Source organism: Ischnura elegans, chromosome 9 (assembly GCF_921293095.1).
Source record: "Ischnura elegans chromosome 9, ioIscEleg1.1, whole genome shotgun sequence".
In the NCBI taxonomy this organism is placed as follows: Eukaryota; Metazoa; Arthropoda; class Insecta; order Odonata; family Coenagrionidae; genus Ischnura; species Ischnura elegans.
This window is the reverse complement of record NC_060254.1, coordinates 577,892-592,969: the sequence shown is the minus strand read 5'-3', so window position 1 is coordinate 592,969 and position 15,078 is coordinate 577,892. Positions and strand designations below refer to the sequence as shown.

Here is a 15,078-nt window from a genome sequence, read left to right as displayed (position 1 = left end):
TGAAATAGAGACAGCATTTTTGTTTTTTTTTTGTGCCACAGCTTTTCACGATCAATTCACCAGCCAGGGCATTTAAAATTATATTTCCGTAAAAAATATTACAGAGATTGTAGAACTTCGAACGAGCAACTGGGTGCAATGCTCCAGTTCATGGAGCAGCACCCAGGACTCGCAAAAGGCTGGTTGCTGGGCCCTGCTGGAAGGGCTAGGGCCAATGAACTGTGGGAAGGGTCATTCCATGTCAGTTCATCCAGGCATGACACCCACCGACTCGGATTTTGATAATACTTGGCAATTTTCATCCTTCCATGTAGGAATGAAACAGTGTAAAATATTTCTTGGCTATCTCTGAAAGTTTTTTTTTCACGACCATTTGAAGTTTGGGTGAAACTGCAGTTTTTCAATGAATGCGGTCTCCAGAGGCATTTGTACCTCCAGAGGGAAATAATTTGTCTCAGCCATAGTTTCCATCCAATTCTCATGAAATTTTGCAGGTTTACTAGAGAAGTCATGAGGATTCCAAAAACTAATTGAAAAATATCCTAAGGGATACTGGAAATTCTCTAAACTCATGTGTTTCATAAGATTTTAGAAAATTTTGCGCCAAAAACATGGTTCTATAAAACATCAAATTTTGACCTGAGGCAATATCTGAATCAAGCTAAATTATTTTTTCTAATATTCCTTAAGATATGACCCACCACCTGTAAAAATAAAATTCATGGCTTTTTGCTTGCTTTGTTGTTAAAAAAATTTTTATGTAAAAAAAAATCCCTTTTCACGACTCTGGTAGTCGGTGTTGGGTCATCCTTCAAGTGTGACGAAATGCTTGTGTTAACTGTATTGTACATCTAAGCAAATATTTACAACATGAATCTAGTACATAGTAAGTTCAAAAATTTAAACATTTTTTATGTGCAGGTTGTTTTTCTCCCGATAAGAAAATATATTTTTGAAATAGAATATTTTAGGGAATTCATGGCACTTACCCATCATTGCTGGGGATAACTTGATTGTTACTTTATAAAACACATCAAAATACAGGATATATGTCAATACAAGTTAACTTTATCCATTTTGTATTGACAAAAAACTTCACAAGTGTGTATAACTTCATTTATGCTGCACAACTTATTTTTAAAAAATGTTAGGAGATACATTGTCTAACCTTGACCAGCCTTTTCTCAAATGAGGGCTAGACATTAACTTGTACAGTATCTTCTTTGAAGAAATGATACTTTTTAACTTCATAGTGGAGCTGAGAAAAATATCAGATTACATTGAAATATGGTAACAATGTAACCACATCTTTTAGACCTGAAATGTCAATACAAGTTAACTTTATCCATTTTGTATTGACAAAAAACTTCACAAATGTGTTTAACTTCATTAATGTTGCACAACTTATAAATCAACAATCACAATATGTAGTCACTTTTGTCTGTGCATCAGTTTGTGGTTAAATAGCGTAGTATCCAAGGTCTTCACTGAGGCCTATCTCAGAGAAAGCTAATATTTCAGTTGACACCAGAGTTACATATTTTTCCCCAGTAGTGGTAATTCCAAGTTTTCCTTTTAAATCCAACAGCCGTTGGTTCACACGTTCAATGTCTTTCTCCGAGAAGTAATACATTCATCCTGAGCCTCTTGTAGTAGGGGTTTCCACATTACAAATGACATTATTTACAGGAACATGGCAAATATCTTCTTTCTCTTTTGGCCAGTAAAATGATCTTGCAGGCCCATAAGGATGCAAGAATTTCACTTTTATATCACATTGATCAACATCCTTTGACATAACTAGCCCAAAAACCAGTGATTGTCATTCAAGCAGGCCACAAAAGAATTAGTACAAATTTTTGTCATAATTTCTTCCCAACTTGGTTTTATCAAGAAATTGTGGACAGAACTGTACGTGGTATCAAAGCTAATTTTTTTTGTCACAATAATGTTATTTGAAATTGGTATAAAAGAATGGTAGCTACGAGTACCTGGGATTGTTTTTGCATGGCTCCAGCGAGTTTCTAATTGTTGCCGAATCATTGACAATTGTTCTTTTTTTAAAACATAAAATGAAATTTTATCCACTTTGTACTTGCAGAACTCAAACACCTTTTCAATGGAAGTCATTGTGTTACGTAGATCCCGCTGAAGGCTTTCTCTTGTAAGAATGCGCTTAACTGTTCCGCCTATCCCATCACATGGAGATTTCCCATGACTAGTTGCAAAAAATGACCAAGAAGCATGCAAGTCAAAGTCCAAGTGATGATGGCACAGGTTTATAAAGTTTTTACAGTTCTTATATTGGCCAGCACAACCATCACTGAAATATTGCACTTCCTTTACTTCAAGGAACTTTTCCTTTAAAAACTGAGTGAATATTTTTTGCGTTTCAAATACAAAAGCCACATCATGTTCTAGATCGTCAGAAAATACACACAAACTTAACACACAGAGATCTTTCTGCAGCTGTCCACGAGTATAAATTACTACTGGATGTAGGGAACAACCATCCTGATTCCAGTGATGACCCTGAACCTCATCTTGTACCACATAATGGTAGTTTTCACTGAAATCCAGCAAAACAATGGCTTCATCTGGCTGTAGGTTATTTTTGAGTTCTTTTAGGTATCTCGCCTGGGATTTGGTTATGAAGGAATGTGGGAGAAGTTTTTCCAGATTGTCCACCAGACTATTGATGTATTCATCCAGAGTCACTGTTAACCTAATTTGTTGTGTCCGATCTGTTGTCACCCATGCACTGTATGTCACTTCATCTTCAGGGTCCCATTCCTCAAATTTACTTTTTAGATGTTCCTTCAGTCGCTTGTCAGACATACATTCTGAACAGTGCCGTAACATGCAATCCCTGTTATCTTTGGAACATACCAAGTAATCAAATAGGTCATTGAAGGTCTCCTCTATTGAGCATGCGTGGAGAAGAAGTGATGCATTCTGATGGATAGCACAGACACATACAGAATGGGTTCCAGAGGAGCCTGCCAACACGCACCATTTAGGTCGCAACAGACAGAATTTTGAAAACCCTAATTTTACATGTGGGAATTCAAATTTAAAAGCTGCATAAAGCTCATTTAGGTTACTTAGAAGTAACCTCTTTTGCTGGTGGACATTTTTGGACACACTCACCTTATCTTTCATTCCTAGCATAAGGCGTGAATACTCGTCATTTTGGTAAAATGACTGAACTAAGTCCACTGCAGCTTGTTCTATGTTTTTGCCTCTCCTTGGATCTGGTATGGCTATGATGCCTTTCGTTCTTAGAAGTTCCCTAGCTTGCCGAATTGTATATTCACTCACATTAAACTCGGTGGCTACTTTTTTTCCTACTCCACGAAGTCGGAGCTAGTGTTAGTAGCTGAATAATCTCTCGCCGGCTGCCTGCTGTCACCAGTTTTTCTTTTAGCAACCCAAATAGCACATCCATATCACTCGCTTTATCAAGAACTTCTGAATCATGCTCTGGAAGGAATTCTTTATCAAATACTTTGCAAACCTTTTTGTTCAAAGTAGAAGTTGCAACTTTCAGTTTCCTTTTAGCATACAACGATTTGCTGTGGGATGCAACTGCATGGAGTTTTAAAGGAGACACGCCCATTTCCTTGAGGGATGAATTTATTTCCTCCAATGCTTTTTCTTTCAACGAATCTTTGTCAAAATCTACAATAGTATCATCACTGCCAGCAAGTGGGATTACCTCTTCAATGCCACAGTTTTCTTCAATATGGTATGTGTATTTATCCACTTTTTCTCTACATGAATTACAAATTTTTTGTTCCGGAATTGCTTTAATAGTTTCTGGTATGCTATTTATCTTGAATGAAAATGCTGGTGTTAATGTTCGTAGAGATAAATTTTTTTCCCATGACATCTAAATGGATCACAGCAGGTAATTTGATATGTTTTATATTTTTAGAAGAAGTAGGTTTTATGGTGCTCACAGATACTCAAAAGAAGTCCAGAACTTATGCCACTCCTGAGTTCAATCATTTGTCTTTCCAATCCACTTAATTCTTTAAATTTTAGGAGATTCAATAACTGAGTGTAGCTAGTTTTATGGCACTCTGTACCACTATGTTCTCCTACACTGCAGTTACCAAGCTCTTGATACTGGGCCATTATAAAGGCATCAGCCTAAATAATAAATCAAAATATGAAAGTGACAAATGATTGTTAACTGAGATAGAAAGAACAAATTTTGTCAAAATATTTTCCTTAAGGTTTACATACCTGGTTTCTAGAGATGAACACAAATATTAACCACAAAACTTATTGAAAAAAGACTTGATGTTCACTCTTCCAAAGTTGGAGGGCAACTGGGGTAGTAAAAGGGCAAACAATACCCACCTCCAGAGAGAAAAACTACTATGTATAAATGGTAAAAGTGGCAGGGCTTCCTCAGGTCATTTCCACTTTCTGTTCAATGAACCCAGTTCAGGTCTAAAAGATGTGGTTACATTGTTACCATATTTCAATGTAATCTGATATTTTTCTCAGCTCCACTATGAAGTTAAAAAGTATCATTTCTTCAAAGAAGATACTGTACAAGTTAATGTCTAGCCCTCATTTGAGAAAAGGCTGGTCAAGGTTAGACAATGTATCTCCTAACATTTTTTAAAAATAAGTTGTGCAGCATAAATGAAGTTATACACACTTGTGAAGTTTTTTGTCAATACAAAATGGATAAAGTTAACTTGTATTGACATATATCCTGTATTTTGATGTGTTTTATAAAGCAACAATCAAGTTATCCCCAGCAATGATGGGTAAGTGCCATGAATTCCCTAAAATATTCTATTTCAAAAATATATTTTCTTATCGGGAGAAAAACAACCTGCACATAAAAAATGTTTAAATTTTTGAACTTACTATGTACTAGATTCATGTTGTAAATATTTACTTAGATGTACAATACAGTTAACACAAGCATTTCGTCACACTTGAAGGATGACCCAACACCGACTACCAGAGTCGTGAAAAGGGATTTTTTTTTACATAAAATTTTTTTTAACAACAAAGCAAGCAAAAAGCCATGAATTTTATTTTTACAGGTGGTGGGTCATATCTTAAGGAATATTAGAAAAAATAATTTAGCTTGATTCAGATATTGCCTCAGGTCAAAATTTGATGTTTTATAGAACCATGTTTTTGGCGCAAAATTTTCTAAAATCTTATGAAACACATGAGTTTAGAGAATTTCCAGTATCCCTTAGGATATTTTTCAATTAGTTTTTGGAATCCTCATGACTTCTCTAGTAAACCTGCAAAATTTCATGAGAATTGGATGGAAACTATGGCTGAGACAAATTATTTCCCTCTGGAGGTACAAATGCCTCTGGAGACCGCATTCATTGAAAAACTGCAGTTTCACCCAAACTTCAAATGGTCGTGAAAAAAAAACTTTCAGAGATAGCCAAGAAATATTTTACACTGTTTCATTCCTACATGGAAGGATGAAAATTGCCAAGTATTATCAAAATCCGAGTCGGTGGGTGTCATGCCTGGATGAACTGACATGGAATGACCCGGAAGAGATGGCCACAGTGTTGAATTCCTGCGGGAATGGCCCAATGAGACCCGCCCACAAGTGGCAGAAGGTACGATACTTATTAGAATGATCTTACTATAGTTAGATATTAACGGCCGTATTCATAGATTTACGCTAAAACACACTAGTAGGGCGACTAACTTAGTCGGCTACTAAGACCTTTTAGTCGCCTACTAAGATATGGTATTCATGAATTCTATTGCGTGAGCTACTAAGAGCTACTAACTTAGTATGCTACTAGCCAGCTCGGCAGCCGATACTCGGTAACGGTTTGGGTTCAACCCGCTAGGCTACGCTTGACAACACTACATCTGACTCCTCCGCGGCGCGGAAAATTCGTAACACTATCAAACAAAAGAAATTGATTCAGCAAAATGCATTGAAATGTTTACTTCATAATGGATAATTCGATGTGATATCTCATCTCAGACATATTTTTTGATTGCTGTACACAAAAATTATGCAATACCTTTGGGAAAGGGTAGATTTATGAGTAATACCGAAGCATTTGTATGTTTGAGATGCAGTTATGGCTTTACAAACGGCCGTATTTTTATTGATCATATACATTGCGTATTGTTTGCACTTCCGATATTTGTTTCCATTAGTGTATGCGTGATTAGTAAGGAAAAACATAACTAGCAACGTCAGTATTATACATATCTGTATTCGGAAAGCAGAAATACACCTCAATGTCGGAGTAGAAACGAAAACTTTTGCAATGCAGAAATGAATCGTTAAGAAAATAACGTTGAGATAAATGTGTGAATGATACACATTTATTACGTTACAAACACCTACGTGCGAGCAATTAGTAACATATGTTTGCAACTCCTAAAATGTTAGCGAAGGGAACAACAATCTGCTTCGCTACATTTAAATATTTCAAATATTGACAGCGTGCGGAAATAAACGGCATATAATTTACTAGAGGTGGTTAATGTAAAAAACAAAACATAATTAACGTAACTTGTTTTACTTATTTATTGCTGATCATATCACAAATAGCACTACAACGCACACAACATTTCACTTCACATTGTCAAAGCTCATACACTCACAAATCACTTCACTTGTCGCTTCACTCTTTACTTCATCGTCTATATGCAATCAATTCACTCAGGGGCGCATTGAATGTACAAATTGTGTTCACTTACACTAGAGGCACAAGTTCACTGCAAGTCGTAGCTTCCTCGCAGCTACGAAAAACTTTCAATTCCTGTCAACAATTACACTACATACGTTGCCTGCCTTACTTGAAGAATGGATTCTCGTATTCCATTTTGGTACAAATGCATAAAAACTCTATAACAGTATACAAATAAAACCGGAGTTTGATCATCCACAACGGTCCACCATATTTAGTAGCTCCCTTAGACAAGGCCGGAGGGCGACTAAGAACCGGCTACTAAGATAGTAGCATACTAAGCTTAGTTGCCCTTACTAACGATCTATGAATACCATTTTGCTAGTAAGCTACTACTTAGAACGCTACTTGGGCGTTAGTAGCTTACTAAGGAAACTATGAATACGGCCGTAAATGTATTTACATGCATAATTGAAAAATATATTGCTTTCATTTATTTATTATTATTATGTAATAGGTATGACAAGACTGGAAATGCAACACAAAGAAAAAATATATCAGAATTAAAGCCCATCGGTCAGCAACTGGGTCGGGGTCACCGCTGGCATTCGACCTTAACCTTCTTGAGGAGAGGCTTATTTTTTTCCTCTCTCTGGAGGGTGTCCAAGGGGATGGCAACTTAGTTGAGGCGGGACCCCCTCCGAGAGAAGAGGCAAGTATTGCAGAGTTTTTATATTGTGACGGAACATGAAACGCCACATATTTTATAGGGAAGTGAGGGCATCAATAGTCCCGAGTACAGAATGATCGAACCATTGTTGATTACTTTGAGACACAAAAAAATATATTTTCCACTTGCATAACATACACACACATTTATCGAAATTAATTACCCTGATGAAGATGAGGTGAACGAAAAATGCACAATATGATATGATTCAATTACCCCCCTCCAAAAACAAAAAGAACAATTCGTGATTTATAGAATATGTGGGCTGAGTTTACAATTTGCCCAAATCAAGTCTTTAGGCTGCTTTTGTGATCACACTGAATCAGATTTCTGACAATGAGTCAACAGTTAGTTGATAGATACGGCACACCGGGACAGAGAGAGAGAACCAATATTCTGGCTACACAATTTGGGAAGTAATTCGGGTCTGGGCGAACAAGCACGAGGACGGGTCGCTAACTGCAACGTTCTTACGGTTTCGTTGGAGCCTGAGCAGTAGGAGCCGTCAATGATGCGACGAGTTGGACCCAAGTGTCCGCAGGATCGAGGGCTGTCTCCCTCCCGACCTCTGGGCGTTGATCCCGTCTGTCGCTCGTCTGCGATCTCGCTCCGCTTCTGGCTATCTCCGTAGAACAATCTCGTCCTGCAACAGCACTCTCTGGTCACCCCCAGAAATGAGGACCATCAGGCACGTCACCACTCTTGTTCTCTCCCCGTCGACCGGGCTAGGATTTCTCTTCTTTATGCTCTCTCTCTCCGCGGATTTATACCCATGTGGAGGGGAATGATGCACAAGGGATGGGGTTTTTTGAGGTAAGAGGGGTTTCACTTGTGCCTCTCCGTCGAGTGGGGCAACCATCGGTCCGTTCTGACCAACACAAAACACTCGTGAATCACATATACCTCATGCCCGGGGCATGACAATCTATCCACACACACACAGTCATAGGCACGCTCACCCACACATATGCGATCATCCGCTGCTTGGGTTATTGCACAGCGAAAGAAATACCGGACATATGGTCGGTATGTCACAATATATTTCCTGTACTTTCCAAATGATGCCGATGTACCTGTACCTAACAGAGAGAGCAGCATAATTTTCTTCAAAAAACCTAACTTTAGCTTTTTTTCACAGGAAATTGATCGAGGAGATGAGGAGGGAGAAGTCACCGTAGTGCCAGACCCGGTAAGAACTGTTTAGCCATTTGTTAATATTGTGACTTTACTTTGCCTACATCTAAGAGATTACAAGTTGTCGAATGGGAATCGGTAAATTTTAAAATACCAATACCGCTAATAACAGTAATGCTGTGGCAAATAAGGTTGCTAAATTCTTATTGAACATTTAAACATGCAAAGGACTCAAAGTAATTGTTGAATGAAATTTAGAATTTAACAGAATTGATGCAGTATTTCTGTGATGAAATACCCCTTAATGATGGAGTTGGATTATTTTATTTGTTATTAAGACCAAGTTGAGGGCTATGATGTGTTGAGAGGCCCTTTCACGACCTAAAATCAGAAGAATAATAACAATAGAACTGAAAAAATTCCCTCTCACCCAAATTATAATGAATGAGGAAATTAAAATTATGCAAAAACATATTTTGAAATGAGTGTGCATGTTCATATTATGTATATTTAAGGTCGATGATTAAGCTGATTATGGTGGAGTAGAGGCGGAGGCCATAACAAGACGTGGGCAAGGGAGGAAATTGGTGGCAAGTTTTGTCGGAGTGGAGGAGAGGAGGCTGGATTTGGAGAGGCGAAGACTGGAGGTGGATGAAAGGAAGCTGCAGGTTGAGGAGAGGAAGTTAGAATTAGAGGAGAGGAAATTAGAAGTTAAGGTGAAGAAGCAGAAGAGTTTTGAAAGGGTAGTACAATTGATTGAGTCAGGTTTGGAGTTGTTGGAAGAGCATTTACAAAAATAGTTGACATTTATATATTTTTATATTATGAATTTTTAAATAATAAAGCATTTCATTTAAGAAACTTTATTTTTCTTTATATATACCTTTATCATAGTTTTATACAAATAAAGTAGATCAGTAGTGTAATAATCACAATTACACATTAAATTCAGTGAATCAAATACATAAATTCTGATTGTTAATGATATGGCAGGTTGCGGGAAGAATACCGTATTTGCACGAATCTAAGACGATAACGATTCTAAGACGACCCCCCTTTTTTGGAACTCCACTTGGGGAAAAACATTTTCAAGGGGAAAACAATCAATGCGAGAGTGTTTGGCTAGGTTGCCTATGTCCCAGGAAACACAGGCTTTTTGGCTCATAATTATGATTAGATTTTAGCGCGTAATGACAGGAATAGTGGTACTTTATCGAGACACTTAGGTCTTATTGTTGATTCGACTAATAGCGTCTTCGGAGGGGCCATGGTCCGAAGACGAATAAAATTAAACTAGTGAAAATTAAACCTGACTTTATTAAACCCACACGGAAAACACTCGGTGGTTTGAAGTCAAGCCACCCTGGAAAGTAGGGAACCACTCATACGAGGTGAAGTTCGGAACTGATGCTATCGCGTTCGGCGTACGCAGAGCATACTGCAGAGGGTGAAGCATGACCATATGACTTCGCCATGAAAATTTTTGTCCTAAAGATACCCATTCTTTTCTAATTAGCGTAGCGCCAGATGGGTGGATGAATTCGAATTGTTAGTAGGGAGGAGCAAAATATCCTGAGAAGATATCCCTTCGTCAGTAACTCTGACAAGTGAGACTTATGGTATAACTGGTAAATTGATAACTGATAATAACCTGATATCCTGTTTTCGGAAAAAAATGCCGCATTTACTGCCGAGAAGCTCAGCTACGAGGATATCAAGTTTCACCAAAAATCACCACCGTATTTTTCCAACTAGTTCCATGCTTAAAAATGCTTAAATAACGTTAGAAATACGTCGTGTTTGGTCTCGTTCTTTTTTAAATGACGTGCGTATTGCAAATATTTCAATCTAATAAAAGTATAATACCAATTGCCGACATTCATTGTTAGACACCTTTTGAGCTAATAGGTGATTCATGCAGCGGTTGACCTCCAGAAACTGGGAACTTTGAAGCAGGTAAGCTGAAAAACGCCAGTGGGTGAGAAAAGGGTTAAACGCTTTTCTATTGTTCTCGTGTAACTTGATATTTTTTTCGGAGCTAAGGTCTTCGTAATACGATCCCTGCGCGAGTTGGGACCTTTTGTTTGATTTTGGAGAAGAGGAAAGCGTCAGAGGGGAGAGGCGAGTGCTGAATGGAGGGGGATAGCGGATCTTGGGAAATGCGCTTATGTTACTATCCCACGGCTTTGAGCTTCTCCCAATGGTAGTTTCATTTCGTGGGGAAGATTTAATCTGTGTGCCTATCGTTATTAGCCATAAATGACACATTGTATTTATTGTATTTATTTGGTCTCATTTTCGTCAAAAGATGGATGCGGGAAAATTATACGTCGGGACCGCGATCTTCAAACGATCAATGCGGGAAAACGATACTTCGGAGATGCGGGAAAAAATTACATTGTCTATATGGAACTTTATTTGGGACCAGAAACGGCGAACGATGAATGTGGGAAAATGATCAATGCGGGGACGATAGATCGGGGTTCCACCGTATAACTTTTCTTTTGAAAGCGGCAGTGTAATAACTTCTTTTCTCTGCCATCGTAATACTCTGAAAGGCACGGTAAATCACAACTGAATCGATCTCTCTAATCAGAGGCAAATCATGTTGCCTTCTTACCGTTGCTCTGAGAAAAATGCTACGACTTTGTAGCAGAGTATTCCGCGATGGCATTGAGGCTTTAACGTTAAAATTTAGGTAAATTGTAACCAATCATACGAACATTTTGTGAGTTGATCGAGCTTTAACTTGAATGGAGCCGAACCCAGGGTAAAGCGGGCAATCTCGCGGACATGGCAGAAGTGCACCCGGTGACTGAAGCATAATAGCAATTACTGAATATCATTGTTAGATACCTTTTGGGCTAATAGGTGATTCATGCAGCAGTTGACCTCCATAAACTGGGAACTTCGAAGCAGTTAGGCTGAAAAAGGTCAGTTGGTGAGAAGAGGGGGGAGCGCAAAACACGTTTCTATTGTTCTCGTGTAACTCGATATTTTTTTCGAAGCTAAGGTCTTCGTAATAAGATCCCTGAGCGAGCTGGGACCTGTTTTTATTTTGAAGAAGAGGAAAGCGTCAGAAGGGGGGAGGCGAATGGTGAATGGAGGGGGATAAAGGTTCTTGGGAAATGCGCTAATGTTACTTTCCCACGGCACTGAGCTTCTCCCAATGGTAGTTCCATCTCTTGGAGAGGATTCCAACTACGTGCTTGTCGTTATTAGCCATAAATGACACATTGTATTTATTTCGTCTCATTTTCGTCAAACGATGGATGTGGGAAAATTCTGCGTCGGAACCGCGATCTTCAAACGATCAATGCGAGAAACGATACTTCGGGGAACGATAGATGCGGGAAAAAATTAAATTGTCTATAAGGAACTTTATTTGGGACCAGAAACGGCGAACGATCAATGCGGGAACGATAGATCGAGGTTCCACCGTATAACTTTCTTTTGAAAGCGGCAGTGTAATGACTTCTTTTCTCTGCTATTGTAATACTCTGAAACCAAAACTGAATCGATCTCTCTAATCAGAGGCAAATCATGTTGCCTTCTTACCGTTGCTCTGAGAAAAATGCTACGACTTTGTAGCAGAGTATTCCGCGATGGCATTGAGGCTTTAACGTTAAAATTTAGGTAAATTGTAACCAATCACACGAACATTTTGTGAGTTGATCGAGCTTTAACTTGAATGGAGCCGAACCCAGGGTAAAGCGGGCAATCTCGCGGACATGGCAGAAGTGCACCCGGTGACTGAGCGGCACGCACCGAATCTTTGCCTGCTGCCCAAAAATGGAAAATGTTTTTTTTTTACTTGAACGCAAAATGAAACATGCTTAATTACTGTTAAGCTATTTTTGACGTTGATTTTTCGTTGTATAGCTATCGGGTGGCAAACTTAGGTGTCCATAATTTTTCCGACGTAACTTATGCAACCCCATTGACATCGAGAATTTTGCATCCGATTGTAAGACGAACCCTCTTTTCTGCAGGAGTTAGGAGGGAAAAAAACCTCGTCTTAGATTCGTGCAAATACGGTATAAAAATTGAACTTGTTATTCATTATTTAAGAATTCCTCTGGTTACGGTAGGTTTTAATTTTAAACAATTGGTGAATTACTCTGGTCCAGGATTCCCTTTTTATTTCACCTTAAAGCCTAATCTCTTTCAGTTACATCCAAAAATTTTATACTCTTACTTCCCACAAACGTCTTAAAATCTACTTTCTAAAAATAGGTAATAATAATAATAATAATATTTATTTATCACCGTTGGCAAAAATACAATGCATGGCTACGTCAAGATTTGCATTCAAAAAAAGATGCAATATAAAAGTACAAAAGACATTAGGAGATGCGTTTACCATAAGTATATATGTATGTATATACAATAAAAATACAGAAAAGGGAAAAACCGTACAAAAATACATTTCAATATCACATGTCTTTATGAGAATCTTCATGGTATTCAGAGACACTGTAATAGCACTTTCTGAATAGAATATTTTTAACCCTCCATTTAAACACGGCAGGTGAAGAGAGGGATTTAATTTCCTCAGGGATGTGATTAAAAATTGTGGAGGCAGAGAGAACTTGAGTATTGTTGAGTGTGTATATTATTTCTAGCGCGGGTAGAGTAATTGTGGTAAGAGGCATTAGCAGGAAATTTGTCCCGGTTGGAGTGTATGAAGCAAGCACATGTCAAAATATATAAAGAAGGGAGTGTGAGGATTTTTGCATTGGAAAAAAGAGGTTTACCTGGGGTACGTATAGAGACTTGAAACATTGCCTTGATGGCTTGCTTTTGTGCAGAAAAGGCTTTACTTGAGGCAGCTGAATTTCCCCAGAACAAAATGCCATAGGATAAGTGAGTGTGTATTTTAGCGAAATACAGCTTTTTCAAAGTATCTAGAGACACAACTGGTGCTAACATCCTGATCATGAAGGTGCCTACAGATACTTTGCTGATTGTGGCTTGAATATGATGTGACCAATCTAGGGTCTCGGAAATGATAAGTCCAAGGAACTTAGAGGTACTTATGCTGTTTCCGTGTGGATTTTTATTATTACTTGGGAAGAGATCTACCTTATTGGATCTCTTATGCAGAAATTGAGGGAAGACTGTTTTTTCTTCATTGAGCATGAGGTTATTTTTGCTGCACCATTGTTGCATTTCGTTGACAGTAATATTCCTGAGATGGATTAGGTTTTGGGGACTGTCGGCTGTGATGATAGCAGATGTATCGTCTGCATAGAGAATTAATTTGCCATGGGATAGGTGGTTTGGAAGGTCATTGATGAACAATAGGAATAGGAGCGGTCCCAGGAGAGACCCTTGGGGTACCCCACAGGAGAGTTTCATTGCACTGGATTTAACAGTAGAGTGACTGATGGAGTAGCAGACAACTTGCATCCTTTCACTCAGATAGGACATGATCCATTTAAGGGGCAAACCAACGATGCAGAAAGCACAGAGCTTATTTTTTAGAATGTTGTGGTCAATGAGATCAAAAGCCTTACTTAGGTCAAAGAAGATTCCAAGGGTTAGTAGCTTGTCGTTTAGGCCTAGTAGTATTTCGTTTATGAGCTCAAAGGAGGCTGTTGTAGTGGATTTACCAGTCCAAAAACCATGTTGGTTGTCATGGAGTAGCTTCTTTGAAGACAAATATTCATACGTACGTGTGAAGAACAATTTTTCCATTAGTTTCGAAAAAACAGAAAGGATGGATATAGGTCTGTAGTTATCTGCATTTTCGCGAGAACCTTTTTTGTGAACAGGTATCACTCGGGAAGATTTGAGATTTGTAGGGAAGCACCCAGAGGAGAAAGATGAGTTTATGATATCAGCCAAGGGTAGTGCAATGATGTGTGCAACAGCTTTCAACACTGGCATAGGGATGTCATCCAGGCCAGTAGAAAATTTATTACCAAAAGAGTTGATAGTTTTTATAATTTCTGCCTGAGTTGTGGGAAAAAGGAACATAGGTTGATGGAAGTGCTTTTGTGGGGGATTCGGTGTGTTTGCCTTTTTGAGGAGTTTTGTGGCAACATTACAGAAGTGAGTGTTAAACAAGTCAGCAATCGCTTCAGGCTCCAAGACACTGATGCCTCCAAAGCTCATAGAGGGAGGATTTTTGATTTCGACATTTGAGGCAGTGGTAAGATGTTTAATGACATTCCAAGTCGATTTAATAATATTGTTTGAATTATTAATAGTTTGTTCAATTTTATATTTCCTGGTGTTGTTTATGAGGGTTCGGAATTCCTTATGGGCTGATTGGTATGTTTTTCGGAGATTAGGATCAGTGAATTTACTTTTAAGATGAAGTTCCCGGATATTTTTAGATAGAGCAACAATTTCAGGTGAGATAATCTTAAAGTTTCTATTTGCCATACCCAGTTTAACTTTTTTGTGGGGAAAGGAGGCATTGAAATACATGATAAAAACATTGAAAAAAGCACTAAATTTGTCTTCACAGTTTGCAGCCGAGATAACGTCCTCCCAAGATTCCTGCTCCAGCAAGGTAGCAAAATCCATCATGGAGTTCTTACAGAAAAT

General features: G+C 38.3%; 1 protein-coding gene across 6 annotated transcripts in view; it reads left to right on the top strand.

Annotated features, from left to right (window-relative positions):
- Positions 1-15,078, top strand: part of LOC124166097 (probable protein arginine N-methyltransferase 6.2) — a 192,062-nt gene that overhangs the window by 105,820 nt on the left and 71,164 nt on the right. For 2 of the 6 annotated variants that reach the window (XR_006866397.1, XM_046543730.1), the window contains exons 7-8: positions 8,525-8,575; positions 9,036-9,304. The exons of 2 other annotated variants lie outside the window; for them this stretch is intronic. Coding sequence is in view for 2 of the 4 variants with exons in the window: in XM_046543730.1 (XP_046399686.1) it covers positions 8,525-8,575; positions 9,036-9,047 (63 nt within the window). In the remaining 2 variants the exon portion in view is untranslated. Of the gene's footprint in view, positions 1-7,173; positions 7,368-8,524; positions 8,576-9,035; positions 9,305-15,078 lie in introns of those variants that run through there. 2 more of the 6 variants (XM_046543733.1, XM_046543728.1) reach the window with 1 other exon arrangement.